Here is a 17,071-nt window from a genome sequence, read left to right on the forward strand (position 1 = left end):
TGGCATACTATTCACAAGACACAAAAAAGCGCCAAAATCGCAACCCGACCATACGTGCCAACCCGTTTGACTAAGGCTGGAAGCCCCACTGTCGTCGTTAATGCAGGTTCAGTGGCAAACGGGTCTGTATGGCATAGTATTCGCAATATAAAGAAAGCGCCAAAAGCCCAACCCAACCATACGTGCCAACCCGTTTGACTAAGGCTGGATGCCCCACTGACGCCGTTAATGCACGATCAGTGGCAAACGGGTTTGTATGGCATACTATTCACAAGAACACGAAAGTTCCAAAATCGCAATCCGACTATACGTTAAGATAAGGTTTTTATTTATTTATTTGGTTGGTCTGTTTTATGACCGCGAGTGCTTTGTTCGGTACAAATAACTATTTCGAGTTAAGTACTTTTACTAGACAAATTATGCGAATGCTTTGTTGAAGAGAAAAGTTTTAAGTCTAGATTTAAAATTATCGACTGTGTCTGATTCTCGGACATCGGTTGGTAAATCATTCCAGAGCTTAGGGGCTAAGTAGGAAAATGACCTTCCACTTTTAGACACTTTTGATAGTCTAGGGATAATCAAGAGACCAGAATTTTGTGACCGTAGTGTGCGTGATGGATTGTATTCTGATAGTAATTCTCTAAGGTATGAGGGTGCTAGGCCATTTAAAGCTTTGTAGGTGAGTAGTGATATTTTAAATTGTATGCGATATTTAACTGGTAGCCAGTGTAAAGATGCCAGAATTGGGCTTATGTGGTCATATTTTTTAGATCGAGTAAGTACCCTTGCGGAAGCGTTTTGAACTAGCTGAAGCTTGTTTACTTGATTTGCATGGCATCCCCCGAGTAGCGAGTTACAATAGTCTATTCTAGAGGTCATAAAAGCATGGATAAGCTTCTCTGCGTCAGATGTAGACAATATATGGCGTATTTTCGAGATATTTCTAAGGTGGAAGAAAGCTGTACGGCAGACGTTGGCGATATGACTATCGAAGGATAAGTTGCTGTCGAACATCACACCTAAGTTCCTTACCGTGGAAGATGGCACCACAGTGCAGCCATCTATGTGCAACGTGTAATCTGACATATTATGTTTGTAGCGATTCGGTTCAATAATAAGTATCTCTGTCTTATTGGAGTTCAGCTTAAGAAAGTTATGTGCCATCCAGTCACTAACATCGCTAAGGCAGTCTGTTAGCTTAGAAAACGTGTGTGTTTCGCTGGGATGTGAGGAGATGTAAAGCTGGGTATCATCCGCATAGCAGTGAAAACTTATGTTATGTTTCCTGATAATGTCTCCTAGAGGTAACATGTATAACGAGAACAGGATAGGACCTAAAACCGATCCCTGCGGTACACCGTATTTAACCAGGGAGTGATATGACTCTTCCTCGTTTACATAAACAAAGTGATAGCGATTGGTTAGATACGACCTAAACCATGCTAGCGCCTGACCACTGATACCAACATAGTTTTCTAGTCTATTGAGTAAGATTGTATGATCTATTGTGTCAAAGGCTGCACTAAGGTCTAATAATATAAGAATTGAGATTTCACCACGATCGGATGTTAATAGGAGGTCATTTGTAACTCTAAGCAACGCTGTCTCTGTGCTATGGTGGGGCCTGAATCCTGATTGGAACTTTTCATATGTACTATTATTTGTCAAAAATGTGCGTAACTGGCTTGCCACTACCTTTTCTAATATTTTCGAAAGAAAAGGGAGATTTGAGATTGGTCTAAAGTTATTAAGCTCTCCCTGATCAAGCTGTGGTTTTTTAATCAGCGGTTTAATAACTGCTAGTTTGAAAGATGTTGGAACGTATCCTATTTCTAGCGATGAGTTAAAGATATTTAGAACCGGGGTTGACACTACAGGAAATACCTCTTTAAGTAGTTTTGTGGGAACGGGGTCTAATATACAGGACGATGATTTGGATGACGTTACTAGTTTAGAGAGCTCTTCTATTGTAGTAGGTTTAAATGAATCAAGATGTTCGTGTGGTAGTCTAGTGTTAAGTGAACTAACGGGTAGAGTGGTGGCTGCCTGTGTAGCTACGATGTTTTCCCTTATAGCCGTAATTTTGTTAGAAAAGAAGTTCATGAAGTCGTTACTATTGTGTTGGAGTTTACTATTGGTTTCTGTTTGTTCTTTGTTTCTAGTCAGTTTTGCAACGGTACCAAAGAGGAAACGAGGGTTATTATGATTCTCATTTATAAGCTTGCTAAGATAGGTAGATCTGGCGGTTTTAATAGCCTGTCTGTAATGTTTAACACTATCTTTCCATGCTGCACGCCATACTTCTAATTTTGTGCTTCTATAATTTCTTTCCATTTTCCTAGTTGCCTTTTTAAGAGCTGCGGTGTGATGATCATACCATGGAGCTGGCGGCTTTTCTTTGATTCTCTTTTTTCGAATGGGAGCAACGGCATCCAATGTGTTAGAACAGACATTGTTTAGGTTTTCTATTACAATATCTAGATCATCACAGTTATCTGCATGTTTAATTTGGGACAGGTCTGGAAGAGTGCTAATAAAGCTATCTTTAGTGGTGGAAATTATTGTTCTGGCTAATCTGTAGCATGTTGTGGATTGAGTGATCCTATCTAGAAGTACAGTGTATGACACAAGGTAATGGTCAGAAACTGCATCACTCTGAGGTGATATTTTGATGTCATTAATATTAAGCCCGAGTGACAGAATTAAGTCTAATGTGTGCTTACGAGTATGCGTTGGCCCTGTCACGTTTTGTCTAATATTGAGAGAATTTAGAACATCCATAAACGCACGTCCTAATGCATCTTTATGGTTATCCACATGAATATTAAAATCACCAACGATAAGAGCTTTATCTACAGTGACTACAAGCTCAGACAGAAAATCTGCTATTTCTTTAAGGAAATCTGCATGGTGGCCCGGAGGTCTATAGATTGTAGCTAAGGCAAAAGAGAGCTGTTTGTGGTTACGATCAGTTATTTCCATATTTAACAACATTAGTTCAAATGATTTAAATTTTAGTTCAGATTTTTGGTTTACTTTAAAAATTTTGTTGTATATTGTAGCTACACCACCCCCTCTCCCCTTTAACCTAGGTTCGTGTTTATAATAATAGTCTTGTGGGGTGGATTCGTTTAAACTAATGTAGTCGTCTGCTTTAAGCCAGGTTTCTGTTAAACAGAGTGCATCTAAGTTTTGGTCATTAATTATTTCATTAACAATAGGTTCTTTATTGGTAAGCGATCTAATGTTAAGAAGGCCGAATTTTAACAATCGAGGTTCATCTTGTAATGTATTGTTTTCTAATTTTATGTTGGTCAAATTTGTACGTGATGTGGCAAGCGGTGCTCTGTATTTGCTTGTTCGGGGAACAGATACAGTTGAAATGTGTTGATATTCTGGTAAGATCGACTCGAAGTTCTGGGGTATATGTGATCTAGACATATCATGCCAGCTAACAGACGGACAGTTAAGCTGATCCGTCTGTTTCCTGACCTGGGCCCTGGATAGTCATACTATATCAGAATTAAGAATATTAATCAGATTTTTGGTGAGTATAGCACTTCCTTCTGATGTCGGATGAAGGCCATCTCGGGTTAGGAGAAATGGTCTACCCCAGAAATGCTTCCAATTGTCTATAAACCCTACATTATGCTGAGGGCACCACTTTGACATCCAGCCATTGAGAGACACTAATCTACTATGTGTTTCATCTCCCCGGTAGGCGGGGAGGGGACCAGAGCATATTACATTGTCTGACATTGTTTTTGCAATTTCACACATCTCCTTAATATTATCTTTGGTGATTTCCGACTGTCGGAGTCTGGTGTCATTTGTTCCGGCGTGAATAACAATCTTAGAAAACTTCCGTTTAGCATTAGCCAGCACTTTAAGTTTGGATCTAATGTCAGACGTTCTGGCTCCCGGTATACAGTCGACTAGGGTGTTTGGTGCCTCAATGTTAGTGTTCCTGAGTATAGAATCTCCAATGACCAGGGCACTTTTAACAGGTGTTTCAGCTAGTGTATTCCTTAGGGGATCGAATCTGTTAGAAAGTACCGTAACGTTATGGGTCTTAGATGGACGCCGTATATGACTATGCCGCCTGACAGTCACCCAGTTAGACCGCCGACTTGACTCTGATGTCGGAACCGAGCCATGTGTATTATGATAAACACTATGCGCGCTCGATACAGTATTTATAATGTTTACATTAGCATCTGATGTCGGAACACTATGTGCGCTCGATACATTGTTTGTAATGTTTACATTAGCATCTGATGTCGGAACCGAGCCATTAGTCTTTTCGCTCGATACAGTATTTACAACAGTAACATTAGCGGTTTTGCTATCCTCAACTAGCGTTCGGATGCGCGATTCTAGTTCAGCAACCTTCTCAGTTAATCTTAATACTTCAATACACTTAGTGCATGTAAACCCATCTATGCTAACGGCAGAAGCTAAACTATACATGTAGCAAGTAGTACATGTTACAATAACAAGCGGAGTCTTACCGCTTTCATGCTGGGCGATGGCGTCTTTGTTTACCCGAACCCGCTCCGCGGAGCTGCATCGCGTTGGGGGTTTGGTTGTGGTACGCCTCAGTCGCCTGCGAACGTCTGGGTCCAGGGTGATGTTATGGCGCTCGGTTTGTGTCATTTCTTTCCAAACCAAGCTTAAAGACGTGTTAACGTGCGCGTGACCTCTCGGCGCGTCCCATTTGGTGCTTGGGACGAGCCCCTTCATGGCCGTACCATTCCTGGCTGGCTGTAAAGTCTCTTGACCCTCTTGGCCCTCTGTTGAAAGGTCTTTCACTGTGGCGCTGTCGTGCGCCCTCCAGTGGTAGTTCAGGGTACAGTTCAGAGACAGGGAGAATGACAGGGTTTTTAACAGTCTTTTCAGAGGCCGCTCTTTGTTTACCATAAGCTTTCTGGGCCAAGTCCCGCAGCTGCCTGGTTGTCATCGTGCGAGGGCAGGCCATAACCCCTAAGTGTTGGCTTACTGTGAAGTGAAGATTTCGCAGGAAGAGGGTCCTGAAGTTAAAGTCCTCCTCCATTCCTGGCTCATTCCGTGAGCCAAAGTAAGCTCGCCTGAGTCTGTTGTAGTAGGCCTGTGGAGTTTCGTTTCTGCTCTGTTTGAGGTCCATTGCTGAAACTAGTCCTTGTTCTACCTCTTGGTCCGAAAACTCTTCTATTAAAGCCTTTTGCAGCTGCTCGTAATCCATCTTGACGTTTTCTGGCTGCCGGTCAAGGAAACTCCTCACCTCACGACTGGAAGTAACCCGTAGCAGATACAGTTTGTCTCTTGTGGTTACATTTGGCAGTGTTTGCAAATAAAAGTCAAGGTCCTGCAGGTAAGAGTGGATATCATGGCCACCTGCAGGCTCTGGGGTAAATGTTGGGATATTTCTAGCCAGCTTGTCGAGGTCTTTGGGTGCCACGCCGGGCATGTCTGCAGGTGACCTCGGGAAATTTGTCTGTCCCCACCCCCATGTGGTAGTGGGAGGTTCGGGGATGCTGGCTGATGTCTTTAACAGTGGGCTCCCGCCCCCCTTTTCAACAGAAAAGCTTTGGTGGGGGGTGCAGGCTCACTGGTTGAATGAAAGGGAAAGGTTGCTTTTTCCCTTACTTGTTCAGCTTGCAGTTTATATGCATAAATGAGTTCTCTTTGGGCGGAGTCAAGGTCGTCCCTCGCCTGGTCTCGTTGCTGAGCCAGAGCTCGACCTTCATCTCGAGCCGCTCGCAGGTGATTCTCACAGGCCTTCAGCTTGGCATCACATTCCTTCAGTTCTGCTTTTGCTCTCACCAGAAGATGTTCAGCCTGCTGGAGCTTTCCAGACAGCTCTTCTCTGGCTGTCTTTTCCTGTTGCTCCTTGTGCTCTGTGTCTGTGCGGAGTTTTGACAAGGCCTCTTGGAGTTGTCCAATCTCGTCCTTTAGCCTCCAGTGCTCTTCTTCCGTTGATGGTTGTTGAACCTCTAATCCCTGTGTCAGCTGATCTAGACGATTCTGCGCGTCCTCCTGATTCCTCCGTGCCTCTGCTGCTTGGAGCTGTAGAGCTGCTGCATCCTGTTCCAGTTGGGCGATGTTCCTTCTGCCTAGTTTTAGCTGGATGATGAGGTTGTGAGCGATGGCACCTGTGATCTTGGCTATATCCTTGTGACTGTAGCTCCTCGTTGGGTCGTGGGCTATGAACTTGTCCAGGGTGCCATCGAGTTGCTCTCTTTCCAGGTGTTGCAGTTCATTGGCGAGGTTGGGCAGGAGTTCAGATGTCACAGCGCTGAGCCAAGCCTCTAGCTGGTCCCAGTGGTTGAAAGGGCTTGGTGATCTGGACATGTTGACGCACTGATAGAAGAGAAAACACAAAGAGCCAATGCGAGTCCGCACAGTTCAGCGAGCTACGGCAATAAAATATATATATGTGGGCTATGAGCTTATTATCAGGGCCTTTCTCCAGCGGCACAGATAATCAGTGTGGGGAAATAAGGGGAAAATTTTAGTAATTTGTCGCTTTGTTAAAACCTATAGGTCGCCTTGGACATTTGGTTATTCGAGCGTATTACTAATGAATTCTCCTAATGGTTTGTGCAGTTTTGCTCTTTCAACCCAAAATGAAATGAATCAAAATAATTAAAATTAATTAATTATAATGATAAAAATAAAATAAAACACCCAAAATAAAGAATGAGGAGGATAGGTTGCTGGAAATGAAATGAAACAGGAAAGGGAAAAGAGAGCAAAAAAACAAATAAATGAAAAAAAATAATAATAAAAAAATATATAATAATAAAATAAAACTGAAAATGGGAATTGAGACAGCCAACAGACGAAGTCCTAAGGCTGGGAAAATGAAGAGGATAGGAGGTGGAAAAAGGGGTTTCCTGTTTCAGCTTAGCAGGTTCTCTACCCTAAATTTGATGACAGGGCCTTACAGGGAGAGGGCACTATGGAGTCATGTGAGTTAGGGGAGTGGCTTAGCTAGATTGGCTGGGCTAGACCCAACCTGATAGGGATCTGGTGCCTCTAGTGGCTACAGAGGGGAGAAAAGTGCATCTCTTTTACACCAACACTCGTTGACTATTTAAGGAAACCCAGGGTGGAACACAGAGACAAGGCCCTTCCCTGAGCACGCAGCCAAGAGTGCCGGGCCTTCTGCCCTCCCCACCTCGACCGCTCAACAGTCACACCCTTCACACCGCCGGGCCGCACTCAAAGGTGTCACCCACCAACTGGCACTGCCGCTAGGGCTTTTGTGTGTCAGCTGGCAAGGTTAGCGATTGGAGTGCCCGGTGGCAGAGGTTGCACTGTGTCTTGCTGCCTAAGGTGCTAAGGAGGGAGCTACCGCAGCACCCCGACTGTACACACTCGAGTCAGTTCAACGGGACCGGTCTCTCACCGCTGGCGAAGCCTCTGATTCATCTATCAAGTGTTAGCTTTAAAGAGATGCACAGGGGCTTATCCTATTGCACCAGTTAAAACATAAATGAATTCACTGAGAATGGGACTTATGGGGCTGAATTCTATTCACAGTAAAGAATTGATTCAATTAAAATTTAAAATAAATCAAACTGCATTGAATTTAAATTTAAACTTAATTAAAAATACAATCTCTACAATAGAAAATAGAACAGGAGAGTAAGGAGTGAGAGAGACCAGCAAAAAAATGAAATAAAATAAAAATAAAATCAATCAAAATAAAATAAAAATTAAATAAAGAAATAATAAATTAATAAAGCCACAGCAATATTAATTATTATTTATAATTTAAGACCATAACATTCAATATGTAGGAAATAAAACTACAAAGTAGTAGAATAACCTAGTTATTGAAGTAAGGTCAAAAATCCAAGTTGGATTCCTGTCATACACTCCCAAAAGAGTTTATGAGAGGACCAAACAAGCTTTTCCCACTAGATGGCAATATTTCGCCCAACAAACAAAGAAAGCGGAAGTCAGACGTAGAGTAATGGAGAAGAAGAAGTGTTAGACACTCAAGACTGACATCTAAGCTGTGTCTGAAACCGTTCCCTCGTTCACTCATTCACTATTCCCTATATGGGGAATGACAGTTGAGTCCACTATATGGGGAAGAAGCAAATGTAAATGAGTGAGCGATTTCGGACACTGACGCAAATATCATGCGTCAGAGAGCTGTCGCAGAGATTCATCAAAAACAACACCTGTGTGGCTTTATTGATTATGCTGTGAAATGGTAAAGTTTACTTTCTTACTGTTTTTCACATTTGTCATGTTTATTGTATTAGTTGATAACAAAGAGAACAAAACAACTGCTTATAATATTTATTTACTGTTGTTTATTTATTGTTTAATAAAAATGTGTATTAGATTTTAAATAAAAGATAACGCAATTATTTTTCATTTGTTTATTTTCAAAAAGTAGAAAATAACTGACAACAAGAAAATGTTTGGTGTTTACTGTCAGTAAGCAGTATCCTTCAGCTGATTCAAGTTACGCGTTCGTCTCCCGTTGCATCATGGGAAATATGAGTGAACGAGTGTACATCGAATGTACCCTCAAAATCAGAGTGGATTGTGGGTAAAAAGTAGTGAATGAATGTAGGGAATGAAGTTGTTCACTCAGGTTTCGGACACCACTACAAAATGGCCGACACCCGATATAGTGCACTATATAGTGGATAGGGAGCGGTTTCAGACACAGCTCTAGTGTTAGAACTAGGTAGTACGCTTTACTCTGACAAAGATTCGCTTCTATACAGTAATTACATCGACGGCCGCTGCGTTGCTAAGACGACGGATGTAATTCGCTCGTGTTTAGCCGGTGCCTCTTTTGGCTTACGTTACCGGGACACGAAATAGACAAGAATCCAACGTGCTTTATCATACGTTGTGACTATAAATACTTGATCAAGTTTTTATCTCCTTTAAAATTGAAAAGTCTTACCCTCTGTGCTTACAATTTTAAAAATCCACGCACGTGAATAAAATGGAAAAATACAATAGACAGCTTCTATGCCGCCCATTGATCGAATGCGAGACTCCAGTTCCGTTAACAGATGTTTATTAACACCGTAGAACTAAAGGTTCAAGTAAATAAAATAGACAACATTAAATATTGCAATCGTTACATAAATAACAAAAATACAGAATAATACTGACCACTTTAGCCTGCTTATCAACCAACGGCAGAGTACTTTTCCAGAAGCAATCTTCAGTCAAAAAATGTATCCTTCAGCTTATACACAGTTGTAGTAAACACCACGAATCATGGATAAAAAATAAAAAATGAAACTAGACAGGTATCACTGCTACATGTGCGCTTGGTCTTTTTGCTTTTCTTCTAGAGCTTACCGAAGCTAACAACCGCCCCTTCCTGTTTTCGGCATGTCAAAATAAAAGTATGTGCTCATTTCAAAATAAATTCAAAAGGCAGCTGCATTAACACTCCCACCATCACACAATGTGTGATTCACAACAAAGATATACATTGTAAACAAATCTCTTGAGGTAAATACACTTTCAAATAAAACAAAATAATGTAACTGAAGAGCTAACGTACTTATTCAGCCTCAAGCAATAGTATTGTTTTGTGTATTGACCTTTCTAAGTAAAGTGGCTTATGTGAGCGTGTGCCTTTGCTATCTAGTGTTGTGTCACTGAGTAACAGTTTGAGTTTTCTGACTCTTCCATCAGTTCCTTGGACGACTTCAACTACCTTCGCCAGCTTCCACTGATTTCTTGGTGTACCATCATCTTGCAACAGGACAATATCATTCACTTTAGCATTTCTCCTGTCCTTGCTCCATTTGCTCCTCTGCTGCAGATTCAGCAAATACTCCTTTCTCCACCTGGTCCAAAATTCATTGGACAAGAACTGTACTCTCTTCCATCTTTTTTGAAGATAGAGATCTTGTCTGACAAACTCACCAGGTGGTGGTGCGATTATTGTCGATTTCATTGTCAAGATGTGGTTTGGAGTTAGGGGTTCAGGTCCTTATGGATCATTGAGATTTTCTGTAGTCAATGGTCGACTGTTCACTGTAGCCATCACTTCGTATAGGAATGTTCTTAATGAAGAGCTGTCTAATCTTCCAGCAGACTGGTCCAAGATGGATGTGAGGACACTTCTCACGGTCCGAATCTGCCTTTCCCAGACGCCCCCCATGTGACTGGAAGCAGGTGGGTTCATCACAAAGTTGCATCCTAGCTCTTTCACACGTTCTTGATCCATTCTTTTCATTAAATCTTGAAATTCATTGCGTGCCCCCACAAAGTTTGTGCCTTGATCACTTCGTAGTTGACTCACAGTGCCTCTTATAGCAATGAAACAGCGCAACGCATTAAGGAAAGCATCAGTAGAAAGGTCATCCAATACCTCAATGTGGATGGCACGTGAACACATGCAGGTGAATAGAAGCCCATATTTCTTCAGTTCTTTCCTTCCGTCTTTGACATAAAATGGTCCGAAGCAGTCCATACCACTATAGGTAAACGGAGGGGTAGCTTCCATCCTCTCTGGTGGAAGATCGGCCATTTTTTGTTCCTGATTACACCTTCTGAGTTTTCTGCATTTGATGCATTTGTAAATGAATGATGACACTTCACTACTACACCCCAGGATCCAAATCCCACTGGAGCGCAATTCATTCATGGTCATTCCACGACCCTGATGCTTTACTTTCTCATGGTAGTGCTTTATCAACAATCGAGACACATGATGTCCTTTGGGAAGGATAGCTGGGTGTTTGACATGAGGGTGGAGTGTTGCTTGTGTCAATCTACCTCCCACCCTCAGGATATCTTGGCTGTCTATGAAAGGGTTCAACTTGTGCAGTTTGATTGACTTATTCTTTTGTACATCTTTCTTTTGTTTAAGAGCATTGATTTCATCACTGAAAGCTTCTACTTGAACTGCATGGATTATAAATCGTTCAGCCTCCAGTCTTTCTTCCAGTGTCGTAGCTTCATTGGATCTTGTTTTAAGACCTTTCACCTCCTTTGCAAGACGCTTAAGTCTTGCTATGGCTCTTACAACTCTTTTCCAATCAGACAACTTCTGAAGTCGGTCAGCTAGGGACCTTACCTCATTTACTTCCGTAGTAAGAACTTGTGCTCTTTTGATTTCTGGGTCATCCTCATTGAGTTCTATCTTCTTGAACTCTTCTTCCTTAGGGAGGTCCTTTTGCCACAAGAAACTAGGTCCCGTGAACCAATTAGACTCTACAAGCTCCTTTGCCATAAGTCCGCGAGAAGCATGGTCAGCCGGGTTATTTTCAGAGGCAACATATTTCCACTGACTTGGTTCTGTGCTCGATTTGATCTGCTGGATCCGATTGGCCACAAACACATGAAATCGCCTTTCATCATTGGTGATGTAACCAAGGACAACCTTGGAATCAGTCCAAAAGTATTCCTGCAGATTTTCAATCTCCATTTCTCTCCTTAGCAGATCACTTGTCCTTGTGGCCACAACCGCAGCTGAGAGTTCCAACCTTGGGATGGTTGTTACTTTTGTCGGTGCAACCCTTGCCTTCCCCATAACAAGAGCACAATGGACTTCTCCAGACTTTGAAACAACTCTAAGGTAAGAACACATACCATAGCCAGAAACACTGGCATCAGAGAAATGGTGAAGTTCACACTGCTGTACATCCTTAGCTGCTAATGGTATGTAGTGGCGTGGTATTCCTACCGAAGACAAATTATGGAGGTCTTGGAGCCATGCTTCCCAACACGGCTTGAGGTCATCAGAAAGCGGTTCATCCCATCCCACCTTGTCTTGGCACATCCTTTGTAGAATCTGTTTACCTTTCAAAATGATAGGTGCCACAAATCCAAGAGGATCAAAAATCGAGGCCACTGTTGACAGTATTCCTCTTCTGGTAAAAGGATGCTCTTTTATCCTCACTCTGAACTGGAACTTATCTGAGCTAATGCACCATTGGACCCCAAGAGCCCGTTCCATCTTGTGCTCACCCAAGGCCATGTCCAGATCAGCTGCAACTTCAGCAAGTTCTTGCTTTGGTATAGTGGCAAGAACCCTTTTGTTGTTGGTAATGAATTTATGTAAGTGGAGTTTACCAGTGTTGCAGAGGTCTCTTGCCTCTCTAATAAGCTCAATAGCTTCCTCTTCACTGTCCACACTTGTCAATCCATCATCAACATAAAAGTTGCGCTGTATAAACCTTACTGTAGCTTCACTAAACTTGCCTTCTCCTTCTGCAGCAAGGTGTTTTAACCCAAAGCTTGCGCATCCAGGTGACGATGCAGCACCGAACAAGTGAACCTTCATGCGGAATACCGACGGTGGAGCTTCCATATTGCCTCTTTCCCACCACAGAAATCTGAGATAGTCTTGATCTCTTGGTGCTACATGAAATTGATGGAACATCCGCTCAACATCACACATGAAGGCTACTTGACCTTTGCGGAACCGACATAAGACCCCTACGAGGGTATTTGTGAGGTCTGGCCCGGTGAGTAGATGCTCATTCAGTGATGTATTCTGGAACTTAGCTGAGCAGTCAAATACCACGCAAATCTTTCCTGGCTTTTGGGAATGGTAAACCCCATGGTGAGGGATATACCACGTGGTCTGATTGGTTACCTCTGACTCTGGAACCCTTTCAGCATCACCTCTTGCTATGATGTCCTCCATAAAAGCCACATAATCTTTGCGATATTGATGATCTTTCTTAAGCCGTTTTTCCAAACATCTGAGTCTATGTTCTGCACACACTTTGTTGTTTGGCAGACTTGGTCTCTCTTCCTTAAAAGGCAATGGCATTTCATAATGTCCATTTGGCTTTTGCTTGATTCCTTCTTTCAGCTTTCTCAAGAACTTAATATCTTCTTGCGATATTAGAACGTCTTCACTGAACTTCTCAGTAAAATCTGACTCAAAGACCTTGAGTATATCTGCTGGAGTGATCATTTCCTTGACTTGAGTTCTATAAACAAAATGAACCTCAGACTTGAGCTCAGTAAAGGGCTTGGAAACTGGCTGAACTTCCTTTATGATGATACGATGACTCACACCGATTTCATCCTCATGATCATAATCAACTTCAGTGTTACTGTAGCCGATAATGCTCCAACCCAACACAGACCTTTGTGCATATGGCTGGTTTTCATTGCCCGTGATGACATCTCTGGGAAGTAAGGCTTGAGGACAGTTATAGCCAATTAACAATCCTACTTCACAATCGAGCTCCGGAGACATTTCTTCTGCCAAATGTTCTAAGTGAGGCCAGGACTTTGCGGTTGTGCTTGTGGGTATATGGGATCTGTTTGCTGGTATATAATCTCTGGTATAGGTTGTTGGGAGTTTGATTTTAGTGTCAGAGCTGATGCCTCTTACTTGTAGTCCTTGCACCTTTTGGCTATTCACCACCTTTGTTTTTGATGTTATAGTGGACACTTTAAGTTTTACTGGCTCTTTCTTGACACCCAATATATCAGTTGCATCCTTCAGGATGAAGGTTGTGTCGCTCTGACTATCAAGTAAAGCATACACTAAAACTTCCTTGTCTGGTTCCATTGTTGTGGAGACATAGACTGGAACAATAGATGAAGTGTGAGTGCTGCTCTTTTCTTGAACAACTCGGTTAGAGGTAGCTTGCTGTATTTCAATTGATTCAGACTGTTGACTCCTGTCTCCTTTGTTTTCCTTTGGCCTTTCGTGTTTTGATTTTACTCCTTGTTCTTGGTCTTTTTTCCCACGATCTTGATGTAGGCATGTAGGGTGGCGTTTTCCACACAAGTCACACACACTCCTGGATGTGCAAGCTTTGGAGTTATGACCGATCCTAAGGCAGCCAAAACACAATTTCTCCATTTGGACAAACTTAACTCTTTCTTCAACTGGTTTTTCTCGAATCTTGAAACATGTATGGAGAGTATGGCCTTTTTTCTTGCAAAACAAGCATGTGATGTTTGTCTTCTCAATTGTGTTAGTAGTGAAAGTTTTCGCACTAAAGTTTTGATTCCGTTGAAACTTAGACTGATCTCGTTCTGTTGGCTTTGATCTTTCTTGGTCAGTTAACTTCACTGCATATAATGATGTGATGGGGTTGCATGCAATTCGAGCCTCCATGTTGAGAAATCTCACAAAGTATCTGAAGTCAGGGAACATTTTGTGTCCATCTTGATAAATTGTGGCTTCTCTGTTCCAGCGTGAGCTCAACCAATCCGGGAGCTTGCTAGTAATCCTTTGGTTTTCCACACAGTCGTTGAGTGTTTGTAGACCTTGAACATATGGCATAGCTGATTCCACACTGCTCAGGAAATCAACAAACTCACGAAGATTTTCGCTGTCCTTGGGGGCAATTTTATGCCATGTATGTATCTTATCACGGTATGACTTGGCAACTATAAATGGATTACCAAATCGGTCTTCAAGTATATCCCAGGCAGCACGATATGCTGTTTCTGTTCCTACAAGGAAATGGCCTTCTATAGCTCTCTTGGCTGAGCCACCAACGTACTTACGTAAAAAGAACAGCTTTTCTTGAGCTAGCAGGTTCTTGCGATCAATCAGAGTAAAGAAGGAAAGCTTCCAATCATTGTACTTAAGAGGATCTCCTTTGAAAACATCGGGTTCTGGGATTGGAACTCGATTAGCCGTGATTGCTTCAGCAAGAGTTCTCACGAGGTCATTGGAAGCTTCATGTGAGGTTGAAATGACTTGAGTGGGAGGAGCTTTAGTGGTAGGGGCTTGTTGCATGAGTGGAAGTGCAGCAGGAGGGATATCTTGACTTACAGGGACTTGAGAAAATGTGGCTGGCTGTGGAACAGAACATGAGGTGTACATGGAGGGAAAAAATGGATCCACCAAAGGGTTAAGTGCAAAAGGTGGATCGCCAGATTCTGAAAAAACCTGCAGTCTTGCTTGAGCTGCAACATGCCCTTTAAGATCTTCTAGCCGTTCTACTTCCCTTCTTTTCTTTTCCAGCTTTATTTTTCTATCAGCACTTTCTGCTATGAACTGAGCTCTCTTTTTAGCAGTCTCCGCTTCAATTTCCTTTTCGTTAGCTTCTCTTTCAGCCTTTAAGATTTGATCTTCCACCTCAAGTCTTTGAATTTCTTCCTTTTGCAGATGTTGTGCATTTGTTATCTTTATCACCTCTTGCGTAGCCACAACTTCAGCTGCTGCTTGTTTAGCATTAAGGGACAGGATGGAAGAGTGTCTGGAAACCTTGGAAGAAGCCTTTGACTTGGCGGTTTGAGCTGAGGAAACACTAGACACTGTGCTGTCAAACACTGATTTAGCATTAGGCCAGACTATGATTTCTGAATCATCACCATTGCGGAAATGTTGAACATTTGTATTTGCAATCTTAGTGAATGCCTGGCATGTGTCATTCATTCTTCGAATGTGAGGTTCAGGACTTGAAATGGCTCTTATTTTGAGGTAAGTATTGTCAATATCAACTTGGATGGTATTGATTGCATTTACAATCTCATCAATCAGATCATCAGCATCATTATTCTTAATGGACCGTTTTAAGCCATTGATATGATACTTCCATCTTCTGTATATCTTTACAAAACTCACATTTAGATCCTTCAATTTGTCATCTAACAGAGCTTTCCCCTTTTCAGTGAGCTTTTGTATACGTCCAGATTTCCTAATTTCAGGAGGTATTTGTGTGTCATTCGCACCAACCTGAGATTGTGTGTCCTGCGCTGTGTCTTCAACATCAGCTTGCTCATCAGAGTCCGCTTGCTGTGATAGGGTAGTCTGTTCTGTGTCATTATCTTCTTGAAAGTCTCTATGAGTGACCTCTTCAGTTGGAAGAAATGTTTTTTCCTTTGAGTGTGACATATTAAATGCAGAGGTTTAAATGTGTTGATATTTGAATGAAATGTATTCAGTTTTCTAGTGTGTGCAAGTATGAAATAAAATATAAAATAAAATCTTTGATTCCTTAGCTTAACCTTTGAATAATGCACAATAAACACTTCAGTATTATAAGCAACACACTTCAATAAATGAGCAATAAAAGGCAATTAAAGTGAGAAAAGATAAATAATTTGTCACAATCTAAATATGAAAAAACTCACTTGTAAGACCAATACTTAGATATAAATCAAAACATCTTATATTTGACTGAAAGAATGGTTAATTTACTTGTCCACTTTGTTTCTTTGATTATACTAGATAATCAACTGCAGGAAGAAATAATGTCCACTGTTGCTTTAAGGAAAAAACACAAATGAAACGTCCGTGTGCTATAATGGCAGTACTTGCGCTACTTTCAAGACACTTTTTCGACGTGCTTGCTTGTTTAGCCTTATCCACTGGCCCCTTTGGATTCACACGAACAATTCACAAAGTGGCTTCTCCTTTACCGCACGTGGCCTGCTCGTCCATCTTCGTCCGCTCGGAGTCTTCACCGATGCAGAAGTGTTCTACTATGCCGCCCATTGATCGAATGCGAGACTCCAGTTCCGTTAACAGATGTTTATTAACACCGTAGAACTAAAGGTTCAAGTAAATAAAATAGACAACATTAAATATTGCAATCGTTACATAAATAACAAAAATACAGAATAATACTGACCACTTTAGCCTGCTTATCAACCAACGGCAGAGTACTTTTCCAGAAGCAATCTTCAGTCAAAAAATGTATCCTTCAGCTTATACACAGTTGTAGTAAACACCACGAATCATGGATAAAAAATAAAAAATGAAACTAGACAGGTATCACTGCTACATGTGCGCTTGGTCTTTTTGCTTTTCTTCTAGAGCTTACCGAAGCTAACAACCGCCCCTTCCTGTTTTCGGCATGTCAAAATAAAAGTATGTGCTCATTTCAAAATAAATTCAAAAGGCAGCTGCATTAACAGCTTCTCTAATTGTAAATCATTTCCTGGAGATTTAACAAAAAGGCCTTATCAGATGGGAGTACTCACTCGACCACCGCTTCGCTCTAAATAAAGGAATTCTACTCTTTATTAGGCGGAATCAGACGGTAATGCAGCGTATCAAAGGGTTTTTAATACGGTTACCTTAAAGACTGCAGTTAACTATACATAACAGGGGCGTGAGTCTGTTCATCCTGAAAATGATACAGGAAAATACATTTTCATTCAT

At 41.7% G+C, this 17,071-nt stretch overlaps 2 protein-coding genes across 2 annotated transcripts in view; one reads left to right on the plus strand and one right to left on the minus strand.

Annotated features, from left to right (window-relative positions):
* Nucleotides 1–17,071, plus strand: part of LOC129436825 (tripartite motif-containing protein 16-like) — a 130,143-nt gene that overhangs the window by 62,288 nt on the left and 50,784 nt on the right. The window lies entirely within an intron of this gene.
* On the minus strand, nt 8,981–16,819 carry LOC141351226 (uncharacterized). Its single transcript, XM_073857828.1, has 2 exons — nt 16,539–16,819; nt 8,981–16,456 (listed from the first exon to the last, which is right to left on the minus strand). The coding sequence occupies exon 2, from the start codon at nt 15,797–15,799 to the stop codon at nt 9,968–9,970; it is 5,832 nt and encodes a 1,943-aa protein (XP_073713929.1). The 5' UTR covers nt 15,800–16,456; nt 16,539–16,819; the 3' UTR covers nt 8,981–9,967.

Source organism: Misgurnus anguillicaudatus, chromosome 19 (assembly GCF_027580225.2).
Source record: "Misgurnus anguillicaudatus chromosome 19, ASM2758022v2, whole genome shotgun sequence".
Classification (NCBI taxonomy): Eukaryota; Metazoa; Chordata; class Actinopteri; order Cypriniformes; family Cobitidae; genus Misgurnus; species Misgurnus anguillicaudatus.